The 19,795-nt window shown below is 37.4% G+C and overlaps 4 protein-coding genes across 4 annotated transcripts; 3 read left to right on the top strand and 1 right to left on the bottom strand.

Moving 5' to 3' along the window:
* The first annotated feature begins 2,559 nt into the window (after nt 1-2,559).
* Nucleotides 2,560-7,933, top strand: LOC104110968 (serine/threonine-protein kinase BSK1-like). Its single transcript, XM_009620544.4, has 9 exons — nt 2,560-3,215; nt 3,431-3,566; nt 4,127-4,260; nt 4,412-4,517; nt 5,180-5,265; nt 5,726-5,914; nt 6,282-6,446; nt 6,532-6,645; nt 7,508-7,933. Exons 1-9 carry the CDS (start codon nt 2,904-2,906, stop codon nt 7,757-7,759), a joined length of 1,494 nt encoding a protein of 497 aa, XP_009618839.1. The 5' UTR covers nt 2,560-2,903; the 3' UTR covers nt 7,760-7,933.
* LOC104110969 (ATP-dependent zinc metalloprotease FTSH, chloroplastic) lies at nt 7,914-11,436 on the bottom strand. Its single transcript, XM_009620545.4, has 5 exons — nt 9,891-11,436; nt 9,043-9,289; nt 8,780-8,963; nt 8,323-8,494; nt 7,914-8,235 (listed from the first exon to the last, which is right to left on the bottom strand). The coding sequence occupies exons 1-5, from the start codon at nt 11,187-11,189 to the stop codon at nt 8,014-8,016; spliced, it is 2,124 nt and encodes a 707-aa protein (XP_009618840.1). The 5' UTR covers nt 11,190-11,436; the 3' UTR covers nt 7,914-8,013.
* Nucleotides 11,437-16,277: 4,841 nt separating this feature from the next.
* LOC104110973 (uncharacterized) lies at nt 16,278-17,135 on the top strand. Its single transcript, XM_009620548.4, has one exon. The coding sequence runs from the start codon at nt 16,278-16,280 to the stop codon at nt 17,133-17,135; it is 858 nt and encodes a 285-aa protein (XP_009618843.3).
* Nucleotides 17,136-18,360: 1,225 nt separating this feature from the next.
* On the top strand, nt 18,361-19,225 carry LOC104110972 (uncharacterized). The gene has a single exon (XM_009620547.3). The coding sequence runs from the start codon at nt 18,426-18,428 to the stop codon at nt 19,188-19,190; it is 765 nt and encodes a 254-aa protein (XP_009618842.1). The 5' UTR covers nt 18,361-18,425; the 3' UTR covers nt 19,191-19,225.
* The last annotated feature ends 570 nt before the right edge of the window (nt 19,226-19,795 follow it).

The raw sequence follows: 19,795 nt of genomic DNA, 5'->3' as shown, positions 1-19,795 counted from the left end.
ATGCTACCGACACATATCTGATATTCCCCCTTCCCTTTTCTTTCATCTTTCAGCAATTGTTGACTGGAAATCGGACAATAGTTAGTAAGTGTTGATACAAGTAATCATTACAACAACAAAGCTCATTTCAATCTACATTTCTATCAGAAATAGTCTCTCTATCTTTGTAAATTAAGTAGGGATAAAACTGCATACACGCTACCCTCCCAACACTCACTTATAATGTTGATTTTTATTTTTTGTTATTGTTGCCGTCGTCATATCACGTTCCTCAATAACGCCAGTATCGCATGAGTCTGACCAATCAAAAGACACAATCAAGGTCAAGACGATCACAATGTCGCCTTATACGAGCAGTCATTGCTCTATGTACCAAAAAAGACAAGCTTGTGTGTCTTGAATGAGCGAAAACTTAGCTTGCTAAAACTCAAACTGTTATGTCTATCAAAACAGAAATACTATGAATAATGTAAAAATGAATGTGAGCAAAAAGCATATTCCCTTGATTTAACAAATTAATTTGGAGTCTAAAGTCAAGATAGAAAGCCCAAACAATTGTTGTTGCTTTTCTAAAAAGGGACCGGTATTTAGAGCCCTGGACATAAGAAATTTTTTCTTTTTTTTCAAAAAAATAATTTCAAAATAATGTTTGGTTATAAAAATTTTATATTTTTTCAAATCCAATTTGAAAATGTATTTTCAAATTCGAAAAACTGCTGAGAATCAGTTTTTCAATTGAACAATTGGAAAGTTGGTATTTTTAAGTTTTACAAATTTATCTTATATTTTTAAAATTTATAAAATGACCCAAATCAGTTATTAAATCTAGGTAACACCTACAATTACCCACCAGTGGCCTTGGACTATATTTTGATATTCACTGTTGAGATCTACAATTTATACTTTTACCTGAAAGAGCCACTACAACTTCTATTAGGGATTATTCGTACAATTAAACAATCAGCATGTTTGATTGTTTGTTTCAAGTATGATAATTAAGTCGGGGTGGTTTTGATATTTTTTTACAAATTGTGGGGTATAAATCACTTTTCATGATTTTGAAAAAAAAAAAGTACATTCAAATATGTTACAAAAATTATAACCAAATACAATTTCATTTTCAAATTAAATTTTAATAAAATTCCAAATTAAAAAAAAAATCATAGAATTTATGTCCAAACGCCTACTTAGAAAAAAGACTTTATGGTCTTTGTTTTCAGTATTGGGTTGAGGTAAGGCGTAATTTAACTGGCTAGGCTTTAGACCCATACTCTGACCAAAATACTCAACCCAATTATTTTATGAATTAAACAATTGGGCCTCTATTGGGGCGTGGAAATCGGAAACTGCAAATTGCACACAGATCCCTACAAAGACGCTGCAGAAGGACAAAGCCCACGTGGGTGACAAATTTTCCATTTGCAAGAGTCACAAGGTCAAAAATGTAAACAGAAACACACGTGAAGGCCCTAGAATATAAAAATGGTTTGATGTGTCACGTGTGAATCCCAAAACTATTAAAGGTCAAAAAAGAAAACAATTACTCACCTTTTTTTTTTTAAAAAAAAATAATCTAAAATTAGAAGAATTTATAGTGTTTTATCACATTTCTTCAAGGAAGACTCGAACTCAAGACCTAACGGTCATGAATGAAAGTGCTTTTACCAACTGAGCAAGGTTTTGTTAACCTTCTAAATCAAAATTGAGATTTGGAATAGTTTAATGAACTTAGAATAAATTTAATAGTATCATATAGTAATTGAAATGGACGGTTAAAGCTGCCACGTCGCCATCATTCATCACGATCATACGTTTATCAAATAACTTTTTTGCTTTTAATTTTTAAGTTTTGGTTCTATAGTTTTTAAAGATAATCAAACAAACTCCTCTCCTTAACTTTATAATAATTAAATTTGATTTCAAGGGAACATTATATTTTACGTATTATTTTAGGCAACAAAATGAATGATAATGTGTTAATAAATCTGCTGGTTATTGCCTATTAGACAACAAAAGATTGTGCGGAGAGTGTGTCCAGTGTAATGTTAACGTTAACTAGAGTGTGAAGTAAAGAATCCTCAAAATTAAATGGACAAACAAAAATTCTTTATTTTATTTTTATTTTAGGCAACATAAGCTTCCTACTTTCCTAGGTACACACTATCCTTTTTATACCTCACATGTAAGATTATACTTGATTGTTGTTATTGTTGTATTTTATTTTAGGCAATAAGTATAATCGAGATTCAATGATTTATGCCAAAATTTATTTGCACACTACCGTGGCGAAACTAAACATTGATAAAGGTGGTCAACTGACCACCTTTTATTGTAAAATTACACTACGTATATAAATAAAATATCATATTTTAAAGTTACATCACATGTATCGAACACTCTTTATATATATATATATATATATGATAATAGTGCACATAGACTATTTTAAGATTCTTTACCGCGGGATTTTTACAATCTCACACAGTACGTAAATGGACCAAAATACCCTCATGAATTGTTTTCAGGACAAAACAAGGTACAAAGTAAACACAGAAAGCTGTGTCAGAACAGAAAAGGGGTAAGAGAAAGACAAATGGGTCAATGAAAAATCACAGCTTTGTGTTTTCACTTTCACTTTGCTTACTTCTATTTCATATCCTTTCCATAGCTCAAAGCCTCAAACCCCCTTTTTCCTAGCTGTATATTAAAAATAAAAAACAAAAAGCCAAGCTATTATCTGATTAATTTATTCATATAAAGCTGTATTCTTTTTTTTTTTGGGTTTTTTTTGAGTAATAAGATTGGTAGCATAGCACTAGTATTTTGTTATTTGGTTATGGAGTTTATTAATTGACGGGAGTTCGTGAGTGAGTTGTTACTGAGTCAACCCGAACGAGTTATCAATGGGTTGTTGTCAATCTTCAATCCAGCAAGAGCTAAGCTCAGAGAAGGATCAGCGCCATGGAGGAGTGAGCCACCCACGCGCCTCCAACGGGACCGGCGCCGCCGTGGGTGACGGTGGTGTACCGGTTTTCTCGGAGTTCTCACTTTCTGAGCTCAAAGCAGCTACGAATAACTTCAGCTCAGAGTTCATAGTTTCTGAAAGTGGCGAAAAGGCCCCTAATATGGTTTACAAGGGCCGTTTGCAGAATCGGCGTTGGATCGCTGTTAAGAAATTTACTAAAACGGCTTGGCCTGATCCTAAACAGTTTGCGGTATTGGACTTTATTTCAATATATTTTTTTTTTTTGTTTTTGGAGTCGTCATTTGCTTATTCATTTTCTAAAGTTAGGGTTTAATGTCTATTTGAAATGGAACCAAATAGAGCGGAATGGATATGGCCGACTTCTACTAGTTTAAGATTGAGGCATAATTGTTGTTGTTGGTTTAATGTGAATTTATTTGATTTTTTTGTTTGTTGTAACTATAGGATGAAGCATCAGGTGTTGGGAAATTGAGGCATAAAAGGCTGGCTAATTTGATTGGCTACTGTTCTGATGGGGATGAGAGGCTGCTTGTAGCTGAGTACATGCCAAATGATACACTTGCTAAACATCTGTTTCACTGTATGCTTTTATCTTTTACTGTTACTTCTGTTTTTTAGCTTCAATCTTGCAGCTTTTCTGTAGAAATGAAGAGAAAAAATCAAGATAATTTGATTGCTCATAGTTAGAGAAAAGCTTAAGTTCACATTAACTGCATTGCTCTGATAAGCGTTGGGAGATATTAACCTTGTTTTTTGATTTATCGACTAATTTGTTTCTTAGTAGATAATAGTTATCATCTCCGTTTGCGCATTAGAGAGGCAGGTGGTTGTTTGGGGCACTAAAAACTTAAATTTTTGTTATGAAAGACGTTACTTGGAAAATTGAGACGTTTGCTGGGCTTTATCTACGAGCACGACATTTCCATTTTTAAGCATGGAAATGCGAGAAGGGTGTTGAAGAGATTTATATATGTATGGTCTCATGTGTGGTTATTTTTTGATACACAAGTTTCGTGATATACCTCCTGGTTAAGTACTTGTTTTAGCATGCAGTTTCGTCCCTATTTAATCTGATGCAATTTATATATTCCTTCATCTCATGGTTTCTGTGAACTGCACTTGCTCCTTTCTTCTCTGCAGGGGAGAATCAAACCCTTGAATGGGCAATGCGTTTAAGAGTGGCTCTATATATTGCTGAAGCATTGGATTACTGTAGCAGTGAAGGTCGACCACTATACCATGACTTGAACGCATATAGAGTTCTCTTCGACGAGGTGTTTTGATGGACCTCTTCTTTTTGAGCTTTGAATGTCCTCTTTACATTCTAGGGTCTCCCCCCCCCCCCCCCTCCAGTGAATAAAATAGGTAATGTGGACTTCTGAGTTTACTTGTACCAATGTGTTAATTTGATAAATGATTTGGCAGAATGGCGATCCCCGTCTTTCTTGTTTTGGGCTGATGAAAAATAGCAGGGATGGTAAAAGTTATAGCACGAACCTTGCTTATACACCTCCTGAGTATTTAAGAAATGGTAAAGTTTCTAACTTCTTTCTCTGTTGACTTTTAACTTTTTCTTACTTGAGCTTATACACCTCCTGAGTATTGGATACTGATGTTATGTGGGATCGGAACTTTTGGGGCTTGGCTAAATCTCCTCACACAGTACAATCATTTTGTGATGTTGGCACTTAATGTGAAAAGAGATGAGGATTCCATGTGTGTTATATATGCGGATTCCGTTTGTGTTTTCATTTTCTCTTTGACAGATGATCACTTAAGATTTTGCTTGATGGTCAAGTACTATCACTAGTCTGATACTGGAAATTGGTAGCTAGGTGGTGGGTGTGGGGATGGGACTATAACCCCGTAGGGCAGTTCACTAAGAAGAGATTTTCATGTATCTCAGACCCTTTGAGTGATTTTGGAATTCCAATCCTACATAACCATGTATTACTCCTGGGATGCTGGTGTTATACAATTATGTTCCGATAGTTCTATTACATTTCTGCTTTCAGTACGTTTCTTTTTTTTTTTGGAGAAGGGGGAGATGGAACTTAAATATGACAATTGAAAAAGGCAAGATGCCATTATGAGCTACATTAGTGATTCTATTGATATCTAACACTTTCTATTTATCATCATTTTCATTGTTAACTTATATTAGGGGAGGAATAATTTCTTGTTTATTTGCAGGAAGAGTTACTCAAGAAAGTGTTGTTTTCAGCTATGGAACTGTCCTTTTGGATCTGCTAAGTGGAAAACATATTCCTCCTGGTCATGTAAGTTTCTAAGAGTCTGTTTGTCAGTTGTACATCCATTTCTTCTTGCTGCAAGTCTCGGGGAGTACCACCTCATGATGATGGGAACACTTCATACTGCATTTATGTGCTGGTGCTCTGGAAATTATTTGAAGGGGCCATATACGACTTTTGTTGTTGGACTAGCAATAGGAGGGCATTTGGACATTAGGCTGGGAACGGAGTTTGAAACTGTTTTGACTAAGCTAAACATCCACATACTTTTTATGTACCTTTGCTTAACTTTTTAACTGAAGAGGAAGAAATTCGTTTGACGTTAACATTCATGTTGAGTATATTTCTTACACTTTCTCTTGGAAGAGCATTCCTTATTGGCGTTTACCTTTATTTTTGTTTTATAATTTCTCTCCCCCTTTTTATGCAACTGTTTTAAATATCAACTTTGAAATTTATGTGCTCAGTTCATTCCTTTATGTTTCAGGCACTAGATATGATACGGGGCAAAAACATTCTTCTATTAATGGATTCACATTTGGAGGGAAATTTCTCGACAGAAGAGGCAACCGTTGTATTTGATCTGGCTTCACGCTGCTTGCAGTATGAACCCAGGGAGCGACCAAATACCAAAGACCTCGTTTCAACACTTGGTCCATTGCAAAGTAAACCTGATGTTAGTCCTACCGCCATAGTGTACTCTATTTTTCTTGATGTCTTGTTCTCTATCCTCCCCCCTTCCAAAAGATATGCGAAAAAAAACTCATATTGTCGTTGAATTTTGTGGGCTTTCATCAAGCAGAATTACCAAATGTCGTGAATGTAATCTTGCCGCCTCATTTCTCCTCTATCTTAAGATGCCCCCACATCCTCGCCTTTCTGTATGCATGTATGCACATCTTCTGTTCTTTTTGTCATGGGCAATTATGAGCAACTGCTCTTGGCAGGAACTTTGACTCTGTTTTCATTAGTCTAGACTCTTATTGATTGCTTTGTCTTATTCCATTAGAGGTTGAAAGGAGTTTCTGGTATTCTGGTTGCAGGTCGCATCTCATGTAATGTTGGGTATTCCTAAGCCTGAGGAAGCTCCGCCAACTCCACAGCACCCTCTTTCTGCAATGGGTGATGCTTGTTCGAGAATGGATCTCACAGCTATTCATCAGATTTTGGTAATGACACATTATAAAGACGATGAAGGGACAAATGAGGTAATTCTTTTGACCCAAACTGCCTCTGCAGAAGTGTCTGTTTCTTTGACATCCTTATATTGATGCTGGACGCCCAATGATGCAGTTGTCTTTCCAAGAGTGGACTCAACAGATGAGGGATATGCTAGAGGCAAGAAAGCGGGGAGACTTGGCATTTCGGGACAAGGACTTTAAAACTGCCATAGATTGCTATTCTCAGGTATTTGCATTCATTTTAGTAAGGTCGTTATCGGCAATAAAAATACTTTGATGCAGTCGTGACTTAAGGTAGACTAAAATATGATTCATTGTATTTCATACTAACTCCTGAAAACCATTTATACAATTGGATGCCATAACTAGTACTCCCTTGATTGAATAGAGACATGAGTCTCCTTTTGGGGTGGGAATGACAGGTTTTGTGCCACTTTTTGGGTGGGTTCATTGACATTCCCCAAATCTATTATGTACCTGATTTAGAATTTCAAACTGGTGCATCTCCTTGAAATTTCAGTTTCCTTTAGAGCCATCTAAATTCAACCATTTAACAGAAGACCAAAATGTAAATGGGGCCTGTACGTAGCCTCATTCACCAAGTTGGTGACATTTCGGTTATTTGTATAACCAGTGAATCATCCTTGGCCAATAATCCAAGGAATAGACTCAATGCATTCTTGACATGTAGTTTGATACTGTAGCTGGTTTGGCTCACCGGGTTGTGACATGTTGGTTATTTGAGTGACTGGTAAAATCTGCCATGTTAAATGGGACATCCAATGTAGAGGCTCCATTCTATGCTGATATTGTAGCATGACGTAAACTGCCTTTTGAAGAATGAGATTCCTGCAGATTTGGCAGGGAGAAATTTGCAGCTCCATTTGATGCTTTACTCAATCATCTTTTCTGCAATAGTATAGGCCTCTTGAATTCTTGTTATACGTCATTGTTATTAGCTAGTAAATGATGATCTAGCTGATTTTAGGTTACATAGAGTGCTTTTATTGGCTTATTTATCTGGATAAGATGAATGAACTAAAGAATATACATTAGGGCAATTTGCTTATTTTCGTTTCTCATTGCAGTTCGTAGATGTGGGAACAATGGTGTCTCCAACTGTCTATGCACGAAGAAGTCTTTGTTATCTCATGTGTGATCAACCAGATGCCGCCCTTCGAGATGCAATGCAAGCACAATGTGTCTACCCAGATTGGTCTACTGCATTTTACATGCAAGCAGTTGCACTCTCCAAGCTAGACATGCACAAAGATGCAGCTGACATGTTGAATGAAGCTGCAATTCTCGAAGAGAAAAAACGAAGTGGAAGAGGATCTTGATCTTGATAATACCCGACTTGTATCATTCTTTTGGTCCTATCATTTATTCTTGTCACCAAAAAATTAGCCTAAAGTTCTTGTATCATTTGTTTGAGTGTGATTGCCTTAGAACTATGTATGACAAAGGAAGAGAATCATTTGCTTGGTTGGTAAATGCGCATGTCAAGTTTTTCACTCTAATTTGTCAAAATATGAAAATAATTTGTATGTATATTTTGTCAATACAACAGAGTGGTGAGGATATATTGGTGAAATCATGAAATGTATAGCTCGGCCTTGCCATCGATGAAAAGGCTCATGAACTCTTCACCATCAACAGTTTCTTTCTCTATCAACAGCTGAGCAAGCTTGTGTAGGATGTCAATGTGTGTTGTGATAATCTCTGTTGCCCTTTCATATGCTCTTTCAACCAATTCCCTTACTTCAGCATCAACCACATCGGCTGTAGCCATGGAGTAGTCTTTCTGGGTTGACATCTGAAATTAAACGACGAAAATGTTAAGGCATGATTAAAAATTCGTGCAGCATTGAAACGAAAAAGACAACTTGCACGAAGCATGTACCTGTTGACCTAGGAAAGGATTTCCTCCACCTCCTCCAATGGCAACTTGTCCAATCTTTTTGCTGAACCCTAATCTCTCAACCATCTGCCTTGCCACTCGTGAAACTTGCATGAAATCGTTAGATGCCCCAGTTGTTACGTTATCTTGTCCAAAAATAACCTCCTCAGCAACCCTGGAAGAGCGGGGGGGGGGGGGGGGGGGGGGAGTTGAGAAATGGAATTGGGCATTTAGTGTATGAGGTAAGCAAGTAATGGATGAGTTAAAAAGATCATCTACCCTAAGAACCCAGCCCTCCGATCTATTAGAAGTAACTATACAAGGAGGAAATAGTGTGCAGTTTGATACTTCAGTCATATTATAAGGGGCAAATAACCAACTTCAAGATAGACTGGAGTAATAAATATCTAAACAGGTGCAAAAGGATGAACATGAACATTGCACAATAGGTAAAACTGACCTTCCACCAAGTGCAACCGCCATTTGATTCTCTAGGTAGCTCCTGCTGTACAAGCCCGACTCAAGTCTTTCTTCGCTGGGGGCAAAGAAGGTAAGACCACCAGCTTGGCCTCGAGGAATTATAGATATCTTGGCAACAGGATCATACTCGGGCATAAGTGCACCAACCAAGGCATGGCCGGCCTCTGTAATCCAAATGTAAACACGCCATAAAAAAGAGTGACTACTAACTGACTAAGTGTGTTATTTAGTTTTTTTTCATACCATGATAAGCTACCAGCTTCTTCTTCTCATCTGAGACAACAGCATTTTTCTTCTCTGGGCCGGCAATTATCCTCTCCAGAGCATCAGATATCTCATCTTTACTTATTTCCTTTAGTTCACGCCTAGCTGCAAGGATTGCTGCTTCGTTCATCAAGTTTTGCAAATCTGCACCAGTGAAACCCGGTGTTCTCCTGGCAATCTTCTCAAAGTCCACATCCTTTGCAAGGGCCTTTCCTCTAGAATGCACCTGTCATGCATAATGGTAAGACAAGCAGTTCAACAAACAGAAAACATTTTTCGAGAAAGCAGAAGTCTGTTTTCCAGATTTGGGGACTGCACTTGTGTTTAACACTAGTATACTCAGTTTTTGATATAACAACTGTAAAAACCACACTTTCCGGGAAATCTTAGTAGCACAGTTTGTTACTACTTGGTTGGCTACCTGAACTTTCACCTTGTTGGTGAGAGTTTGATTCCCCGCCTTGTATTCCCCTCCCCCATTTCCTTTCCCCTACCCCCTATGTACTAGAAAATATTTAAAAAAATACCACGATTTTCAAATTGGAACTCCTCAAGCTTGTTCAGCAACACTTTCACCAAGTTACGACGTTTTTTCAATAGATCAAGAAAATACATTATTAACACTCACATTACCTCAAGGCACAGACGTATCACATTATTGTCTACCATATGAAGTATGTCCATAAAATATGAAATTGCAAATTTGTTAATTTCGATCTCTACATATCACTACTTCTGAGTTTCTTCCAAAGGATAATGAATGAGGAAACCAACACTAGACAAGAACAAGCATAAAGTTGAAGCCAAGAGAAGAAGAATACACTAACCTGAAGAATCTTGATTCTACCAGCAACATCAGGCCTGTCGACAGTCACTTGTCGATCGAACCTCCCAGGTCTCAACAATGCAGAATCAAGAACATCAGGCCTATTAGTTGCAGCCAAAACAATGACTCCACTATTTCCAGAAAACCCATCCATTTCAGTCAAGAGTTGATTAATAGTCTGCTCTCTCTCATCATTCCCACCTCCCATTCCTGCACCTCTCTGCCTCCCCACAGCATCAATCTCATCAATAAACACAATGCAAGGCGCTTTCGACTTCGCCTTCTCGAACAAATCCCTCACTCTAGAAGCTCCAACACCAACAAACAACTCAACAAACTCTGATGCTGCACATGAGAAAAATGGTACACCAGCTTCACCAGCAACTGCTCTAGCCAAAAGTGTCTTTCCTGTACCAGGTGGTCCCACCAAAAGACACCCTTTTGGTATTTTAGCACCTAAAGCAGTATACTTATCAGGATTCTTTAAAAAATCAACCACTTCTTGTAACTCCAATTTAGCTTGATCAGCACCAGCAACATCAGCAAAAGTCACTCCAGTTTCAGGAACTTCTTGAAACTTTGACTTTGACCTACCAAAATCCATGGGGCCACCAAGCCCACCTGGCCCACCAGGCCCACCTTGAGATCTCTGGAAAAGATAGAACAATCCAGCAAAAGCAATAAAAGGGAATAAATTTCCAATTAAATTAAACAACCCATTACCAGCAGAATCACCTTCAGAAACTGATATATCAACACCATTCATAGCCAAAATGTCAATTAAATCCGGGTCATTAGGCACAATTACAGTAGCTCTACGGCCATCAACAGCAGTAAGCTGGAGGGCAGATCCGTCTTTACTGAATCGGACCCTTTCAACTTTACCCTTTTTCACAGCATTCAAGAATTCACTGTATCTCCATTGAGAAACTTCTGGAAGTTCAGGATTGGTCTGTGCTTGAGGCTTTGGAGCATTCAAGATTATATTTTGAGAGAATGGATTTGAAGTGCTGGGATTGGCTGCTTCAGCTTGAATCACTTGAGGAGTTGGTACTGTAGGGGTAGTATTGTCAAGAGCAAAGGCATGTGGAGTGATTGAAGAAAATAGTAAAGCAGCTAAAGCAGCTTTTGAAGGAATATTCTTTAAATTATCTGAATTGGGTTTTTTGTTGAGAATTGATTGAGGGATTAAAGACTTTCTTTTGGAGTGAAAATGGAAATATTTTGTGGTTTTAGGTGTGGGAGGAGAGACAAAGATTTGAGAACCAAAGAAGTTGGAAGAGAGCAGAGAATTGGCCATAACTAAATTTGGAAGGTGTTTGTTTGATTTGGTCTTAGTTGTACTACTGATCAATTCTTGTTCTTAAATTTTGGGGAATATGGAGATTTTTTTCTTTCTAAAACAGTGGGGTAAAAGGCAATCATATATGCAATTCTTTGAGAGGTGTTGAATATGGAGAGCTTTAAGTTGGTCTTTGCTAATTCTTTGAGATGTGTTGAATAGAAGCCATAGATTTGGATGTTGCGTGGATTGTTGTACGTGTTATAAATGTTATCCAGGCAGTTTTTGATATTTATGCTGTCTACGTGGGAAAATAAAGAGCCCGCAAATACTCACAGAACAGTTATTTGGAAATGCAAGAGACCTCAAGCTTACCTTCACTGCTCAATAGCAAGAAATTGGGCTAAAAATACGGGGGTACAAGGAAGCAGTAGTTCGGCCATGTATTGCAAGGCCCATATCATGCTCATCTCTAAGTTATTTGTACCAGGCCCATTGGATCATTCATAAGAAGGTGGCCCAAGTCCAAGGGAAGGGATCTGCCTTATGTCCTAGTTACAAGGAAAAATTACGCGACACATCAAATATATACACTGTATTTATCATTTGTAGTATCGCGACCCAAAATCTCACATGTCGTGATGACGTCTATCTCAATACTAGGCAAGCCGACAACCCCAATAAAACACTATATCTTTTAAGTTTGAAAATAAAATACTGAATTAAATAGAAAACCTCACCATTACAGATACAAAACACTTCCAAAACTCGGTGTCACTGAGTACATGAGCATCTAAATGAATACAAAGCCTGACTGATAAAAACACTGTCTGAAAGTATAAAAGAGTACAATAACTGAAAGAAAGAGAGTCAAGGTCAGCGGACGCCAGGAAGCACTCTGAAATCTAACAGTCGCCCTGTCCGAAAGCACCTAGATCTGCACACGAGGTGCAGAGTGTAGTATGAGTACAACCAACTCAATAAGTAACAAGACTATCCTTTGGGCTGTAAGTAGTGACGAGCTCCACAAGTACAGTCTAGTATAGAAATAACGGTATAGAAATGTAGGAATGCTTTCAAGTTTGACAGTTAAACTCAGTACAAGTAAGATAGATCAATACTGCATGATATGAGGAATATCACATCTCAGTGGAAAATTTCGTGTACACAGGATCACTAACCACTCGGTCACTCGGTACTGTTTATGGCCAATCCAGCCTAGGGATATTCCACCCCATTTATATATGCATCGACTGACAGTCAGTCACTCAGTACCGTATAAGGCCAATCCAGCCTTGGGGTAATTTACCCCAAATGTAAATGATTCGGACAAGATCCATGTCCAGAGAAATTCATCACAAATATAAATAAGGCAAGTCCATGCCCTAGGAAGTCCATCCCGTATATAAATCATCTACGCTCACTGTGGGGGGTGCAAACTCCGGAGGGGCTCATTCAGCCCAAGCGTGATATAAAGCCGATATGGCCTACTGCAGGCAGGCAGCCCCGATCCATATAATGAAAAAGCCTATAAGTCCTGCTGCAAGCGGGCAACCCCGTTCTATATAATAATAATATATATAAAGCCGATATGGCCTGCTGCATGCGGGCAATCCCGATCCCATAAATATCCTCACAATGGATGAACATGACTGAGTATGAAATATACATTTTTAAAATAATTAAATTCAACAGCAACACGACCCTGTGGGTCCCAAAATATCGGCACATAGCCTAATCATGATCTTTAATACGAGTCTTAGCTCAATTTCCTAACACGTGGGGAATATGAGAATAATAACATGATTTTTTAATTTTACAACTTCACAGGATTTATTCAAGTCATAATTTTTATGGTGCACGTCCACACGCTCGTCACCTATTGTGTGTGTCGCCTCCAAACAATTTATATAACACCAAATTCGGGGATTCATACCCTCAGAACTAAGTTTAGAAGTGTTACTTATCTCAAACCGTATAATTTCTTACTCCGCTATGCCCTTGCCTTGCGAATTGGTCTCCGAAAGTCTCGAATCTAGTCATAATTAATTTGATTCAGTCAATACAGTTTATTGGAATTAATTCCATATGAAAATACTAATTTTCCAACAAAATTTGAAATTTAACTCAAACATTGCCCATGGGGCCCACGTCTCGGAACTCGACAAAAATTATAAAATATGAACGCTCTTTCAACCACGAGTCTAACCATACCAAATTTACCAAATTCTGACATCAACTCGACCTCCAAATCTCAAATTCTTATTTTGAAATCCCTAGGCCCAAATTCTCTAATTTCACCTAAAACATGTAATCTAGTCGAAATACTCAATGATAATCCAATATTATTGACTAACAATGATCACAAGTGGCTTACCTCAAGATTTTCCATGAATTCTCGCTCAAAAATCGCCTCAACCCGTGTTGGAAATGTTAGAAATGAAGCCAAAATTGCGGACCCTTCTTTTTTAACATTCTGTCGAGGCTTTTCGCACTTGCGACTCCCTATCGCACCTGCGGAACCGCTTCTGTGGTGTATTTTCCGCTTCTGCGGAAGACACGCCAAGTCCTCGACTCGTACACCTGCGGGTGCGCTTCTGCGAACCCCTCACCGCGCCTGCGACCACGCAGGTGAGGAAATAGCTTTGCACCTGCGAGCTCTGACCACCCTAAGACTGGCCGCATCTACGCTTCACTCCTCACACCTGCGAGCTTGCACCTGCGACCAAAGTTCCGTAGGTGCGATTGCACCAGAAGACTGAAATTTTCAGATTTTTTCTTATGTCCGAATTTGATCCATTAACTATCTGAAACTGCCTGAGGCCCCCAGGACCTCAACCAAATACATCACCAAGTCCTAAAATATCATACGAACTTAGTCGAAACCTCAAATCAAATCAAACAACGCTAAAATCACGAATCATACCCCAATTCAAGCTTAATGAAATTAAGAATTTTTAACTTCTACATTCGATGCCGAAACCTATCAAATCAAGTCTGATTGACCTCAAATTTTGTACACAGGTCATAAACGACATAACGGACCTATTCAAATTTCCAGAATCGGATTCCGACCCCAATATCAAAAAGTCAATTCCCCTGTCAAACTTCCAAACTTAAATTTCTATTTTAGCCATTTCAAGCCTAATTTAACTACGGACTTTTAAATAATTTTTCGGACACGCTCCTAAGTCTAAAATCACCATACAGAGCTATTGAAATCATCAAAATTCTATTTCGGGGTCGTTTATACATAAGTCAACATCCGGTCAACCTTTTCAACTTAAGTTTCCATCTTGGAGACTAAGTGTCTCAACTCATTTCAAAACCTCACCGGACTCGAACCAATTATCCCGGCAAGTCATATAACAATTATAAAGCATATATTGAGCAATAAATAGGAGAACAGGGTTGTAATACTCAAAACGACCGGCCGGGTCATTACATGTAGCTATACTTTCAACAAATTTACCATTCGTAGTTATATTTGAATTTTATAGCAGATCCATGAAACAAGAGATTAATTATATTGAACTGAAACAAGAGAGCAACAAGCGCTCGTAGCTCAGTTGGTTAGCGCGCATGCTTAGTTAGCGAAGGTCTTGAGTTCGACTATCAACAATAGCATTTTATTTTTTCTATATTTATGTATTTCGCTTTGCTTATATTCGTTGCGCGAATGAATACTCCTTTGTATACACCTCTGTATACAGTCGATACATGTTGTATCCTTTGTATAAACCCTTGTATTTCGCCTTGGCTACAGTTGATACATGTTGTATTTGTTACGTGAATGAATACAATTGCACGAATGAATACAATTGATACAAGTAGTATTCGTTGCACGAATGAATACAATTGACACATGTTGTATTCATTGCGCGTTTGAATACAACTGATACAAGTTGGTAATAATTGAACAGTAGCTACGAATGATAATTAGGCAAACTATAGTTACTAGGTTCTAAACTAGAGTAGTTTATGAAAATTCCTCTTAATAATTCTCGTCTTAATGTAGTAGAAATGACACTAGCTACGAATCGTATGGCTTCGCCACCGCTTGTAGCGTCCTTATTTAAAACATTCAATTTTTAAAAACTATTTAAAATCACCTAGTTTTGGCAATCTTCAGACGAACCTTTTGAAATTGGGCTAGCCAACTCCTAACTTCATATTTGTATGGCTTAAGTTGATTCTAAGGTAGCTAAATTATATTTAAAAAAAATCTTGTAAATTTAGTCTATTCTTTAAATAGGGGGTCCTAAAAACAGTTATTTATGCACTTCCTGCATTAATATAGCCTATAAGGTTTTTGGAATAAGTGCATAGGGACAATGTTCAACTGCAAGTGTGAAGATATGAAAGGAAAAAAATTTCCAATTAAATCATTTTACTATTCCACTTACACCTGTTTTAAAGCCATTTCTAAGAAACAGTGTCACAAGCTTACTGTTGTATATAGGAGTAGTGAATTGGATTAAAGGACTGGTACACTGAACCGCACAAACATCTAGCCCCTTGACATGTGAGTTGATCACATTTATCTCAAACGTGTGCAATTGATATAATTTAGATATGACAGGCTTTCAAGATCCTTATTGCTCCCTAAAAAAAAAAATAACTCTGGTGCACTAAGCTCTTGCTATGCGCGGGGTCGAGGGACGGGCCGGACTACAAGGGTCTATTGTACGCAGTCTTATCCTGTATTTTTGCAAGAGGCTGTTTCCACAGCTCGAACCCGTAACCTCACGGTGACATGACATCAATTTTACCAATTACACCTAGGCTCCCCTTGTCACTCCGTGAAATCTCAAAAACATGGTTGTTGTGAAATATTGAAGTACGACATTATTAAAAAAACTAAGTACATGGATGAGACAATGGCGGAATAGGAGGAGCATTCAGAGGATGAGAGACATGACAACTTGGCTAAACAGGTAAGAATATTACTCTTTGTTTTATTGCCTTTGCAGTTTGTATATAAATAAACTGCTAACATTTTGGTCTAAACCATTCACCAAGAAACAACCTCTCCTCATCCACATTCTTCAAACTCACCAATCTGCCCTAGAAAAGTTAAGACAACAGCTTCAAATGGAAAATCAAATGGCGACAAACCTCGTTCGTTCCACGAGCTTGCCTACAGCAACTCATCCTCTCATTGTCAGTGCAGAGGAGCAGTTGCAAAGGTTGAAGTCATCTGAAGGAACTTCCACTTCTTCTCATTCAACAATATGCCAAAAATTGGATGGACTCAGAAAATTGTACGATTGTGTTAATGATGTCCTCCAATTGCCAATTAGCCAACAAGTTCTCTCCTATGAAAAACATGTTAAATTAATGGAACATGTCTCTAACGGTTCCCTCAAGGTTTTGGATACCTGTAGCATCACTAAAGACGCTTTCTCACAGATGAAGGGACGTGTTCAACTACTCGAGTCATGTCTACGTAGAAGGAGAGGTGGAGAATTCAGCTTATCAAATGAAGTCGACGCATACATGGCATCTAATAAGAAACTCAACAAAGTGATTTGCAAAGGTTTCAGAGATTTGCATAAGAAAGAAAATGATCAGACAATAGTAATGGAGGAATCTGACCTTAAATCATTGGTTAGTCTAATTAAAGGACTTGAAGATGTTACTCTTACAGTATTGGAGTCAACTTCATCTTTCATTTCCAAAACAAAGATGAAATCAAAGCAGAATGGTTGGTCTGTGGTCTCAAAGTTATTAAAGCCAAAGAGAGTTTCATGTGAAGGAGTTGAAATATCTGAAGTTGAGAAGTTAGACATGGAGTTGCTTCTTCTACGTAACGAGAAGATAGATAATTCACAGATATTAAGTGCACTTAAAAAACTGCAGGTATTTGAGTCAAGCATTCAAGAACTGGAGGATGGGTTGGGAGCTATTTTTAGGCTTCTCTTGAAAACTAGAGTTTCCCTTCTCAACATTCTCAGTCACTAAATTTGCGCTATGATTAGTATATGGGGTTCCAACTTTGTATATACTATTTATCCTAGAGAGTACAAGAAATTCTACAATTTTCAGCTTTGGATGTACAATTCTGTTATATGTAATATAGCAAGTGTAACAAATTTTGTCAGAAAATATCCTTCAATATATGCAGATAATATTCATCAATAGTCTATTTTATATTTTACTATCTTCAAACCTTCTCTTTGAAAACAAACTATTGTAGAATTACAGTCAGACCTCTCTATAACAACCTCTTTATAACAGTATCCTTATATAATAGTCATTCACTATAAAAGGCGAGTTTTTCTCGGAAACGATTATTATGTTATGTTATTTTTTATGTCCTTTATAACAACACTTCATCATAGCAGCCAAAAAATATCGGAACAAACGAGGTTGTTATAGAGAGGTTTGACTAGTTGTATCTAATACGTAGTGCTAAAACATGAAGATCAATTAATTAATGTTTATCATTTGTTACTTAACTGAAAGGATTCCACTTGTTTCCTCACAAGTAGAACAATGGCACAGTCATTTCTTCTCATTTCTGTGTTATGGCCTGTCTTGCAAAGCTTTTCAGGAAAACTTCAAATGGTAGCCCAAAAGGACCTTCTACTGCAAGTGTGACAATCCTAAAGAAAAAAAAAACCAATTTAATCAGACTTCACATTCCACCTAAGCATGTTATAATGCCATTTCCAAGAAACAGTCGCACAAGTTTCCAGACCCCACCTGTGGGATTACACTGGGTTTATTGTTGTTATTTGCATTCGCACAAACTTACTACTGCAAATAATGAATAGATTCAGGAACTGGTACACAGAACCGTACACAAATCTAGCCCCTTGGCAGTTGGCATTTGAGCAGATTACATATATCTCAAACGTGTGCAATTGATATAAAATAAATATGACAGGCTTTCAAGATTCTTATTGCTCCCTCAAATCTCAAAAATCAGCTCAGAAACATATAATAATGCTGCAATCTTTTGCTCGGAAACTGGGTGGTAACCCTGGTGGTTAAAAGAATATTCAAGTATTTTATTATCAAAACAATGTACATGAATGAGAAAATAATATTTGCACAAAAGAAGGAGCATTCAGAGGATCAGAGACATGACAACTTGGCTAAACAGGTAAAATTATTATCTCTGTCTTCAACTAGCTATATATAAATTGTTAACATCTTGATCCAAACCATTCCAAGACCCTACCTTTCATCATCCACATTCTTCAAACTCATCAATCTGCACTAGCAAAGTTAAGATAAGAGCTTCAAATGGAAAATCAAATGGCGACAAACCATGTTCGTTCCACGAGTTTGCCTACTGCAACTCATCCTCTTATTGCAAGTGCAGTGGAGCAGTTGCAAAGGTTGAAGTCATCTGAATTAACTTCCACATCTTCTCACTCTACAATATTCCAAAGATTGGACGGTCTTAGAAAATTATACGAATGTGTTGATGATGTCCTCCTTTTGCCAATCAACCAACAAGTTCTCTCCCTTGAAAAACATGCCAAATTACTTGAACAAGTCTCTGATGTGTCCCTCAATGTTGTCGATACCTGTAGCATCGTTAAAGATGCTTTCTCACAAATAAAGGAACGTAAATATTTCCGAGATCTTTTGAACCACACAGAGAAGAATTACACAATAGTGATAGACGACTCTGACTTAGCATCATCGATTAGCTTAATCAAAGGAGTTGAAGAAGTTAGTCTTACAGTATTGGAATCAACTCTATCTTTCATTTCAAATCCAAAGATGAGATCAAAGGCAAGTGGATTGTCTTTGTTCTCTAAGCTGTTGAAGCCAAAGAGAGTGTCATGTGAAGGAGCTGATATCTCAGAAGTAGAGAAGATAGACATGGAATTGCTTCTTCTTATTCAAAGTAAACAAACAGATCATTCACAAATGCAAAGTGTACTTAAAAAACTCGAGACATTTGAATCGAACATTCAAGAATTGGAGGACGGATTAGGAACCATATTTAGGTATCTTCTAAAAACCAGAGTTTCCCTCCTCAACCTTCTTAACCACTAATCATATGTCTAAATGTTTGTTAATACTACTGTAATCATAGAGAGTTGTTCTCACACCAATTATTTCTCTGGTTCTCTCTCAATGTTTTTGTTATTCGGATCTGAAAGAATGAGTAACCACTCAAGATTTTTAACATTAACTTGTTAGTATTGAGTGGCCAAATTTTAAGTTGAAACTATATAACAACAACAACAGCAACAACAAGAACTACGCCTCAAACTAGCCTGTAATTTTGTCCAGTATAAAATAGCGCACACGCATAAAATTACTAATTCGTATATTAAAACTTGGTGCAACAACATGAAGATCAATTAATAATGTTTATCACTTGTAACTGAACCAAGTAGAACAATGATCTAGGCTTAAGCAATCCAAGTCATTACCAATTTGGCCTTTCTATTGGTCTTGGATGATTCATATTAACTCACTAATGTGTTATGGCCTGTCTAGAATTGTATTATTTCCTCTTCCAACTATTGACAGAGCAACTTTAGGTTGTATTCAGTCTTTTTTGACGTTATACTTTGGGTGTTTTCCTTTGACACTAACTGACATGTTATTATATCTATACTAATAATGCTGTTTGGATTGTTTTGCATCATTTT

This window comes from Nicotiana tomentosiformis, chromosome 4 (assembly GCF_000390325.3).
Source record: "Nicotiana tomentosiformis chromosome 4, ASM39032v3, whole genome shotgun sequence".
NCBI lineage: Eukaryota > Viridiplantae > Streptophyta > Magnoliopsida > Solanales > Solanaceae > Nicotiana > Nicotiana tomentosiformis.
This window is presented reverse-complemented; position numbering and strand designations above follow the sequence as displayed.

Coding starts and splice junctions, on each gene's coding strand:
- LOC104110968 (XM_009620544.4), top strand. CDS start 2,904: ATGGGTTGTTGTCAATCTTCAATCCAGCAAGAGCTAAGCTCAGAGAAG. Junction 5,266..5,725: donor AACATATTCCTCCTGGTCAT/GTAAGTTTCTAA, acceptor TTTATGTTTCAG/GCACTAGATATGATACGGGG. Junction 6,447..6,531: donor ACGATGAAGGGACAAATGAG/GTAATTCTTTTG, acceptor CCAATGATGCAG/TTGTCTTTCCAAGAGTGGAC.
- LOC104110969 (XM_009620545.4), bottom strand. CDS start 11,189: ATGGCCAATTCTCTGCTCTCTTCCAACTTCTTTGGTTCTCAAATCTTT. Junction 8,964..9,042: donor GAAGCTGGTAGCTTATCATG/GTATGAAAAAAA, acceptor TTTGGATTACAG/AGGCCGGCCATGCCTTGGTT. Junction 8,236..8,322: donor ATCCTTTCCTAGGTCAACAG/GTACATGCTTCG, acceptor GTTTAATTTCAG/ATGTCAACCCAGAAAGACTA.
- LOC104110973 (XM_009620548.4), top strand. CDS start 16,278: ATGGCGACAAACCTCGTTCGTTCCACGAGCTTGCCTACAGCAACTCAT.
- LOC104110972 (XM_009620547.3), top strand. CDS start 18,426: ATGGAAAATCAAATGGCGACAAACCATGTTCGTTCCACGAGTTTGCCT.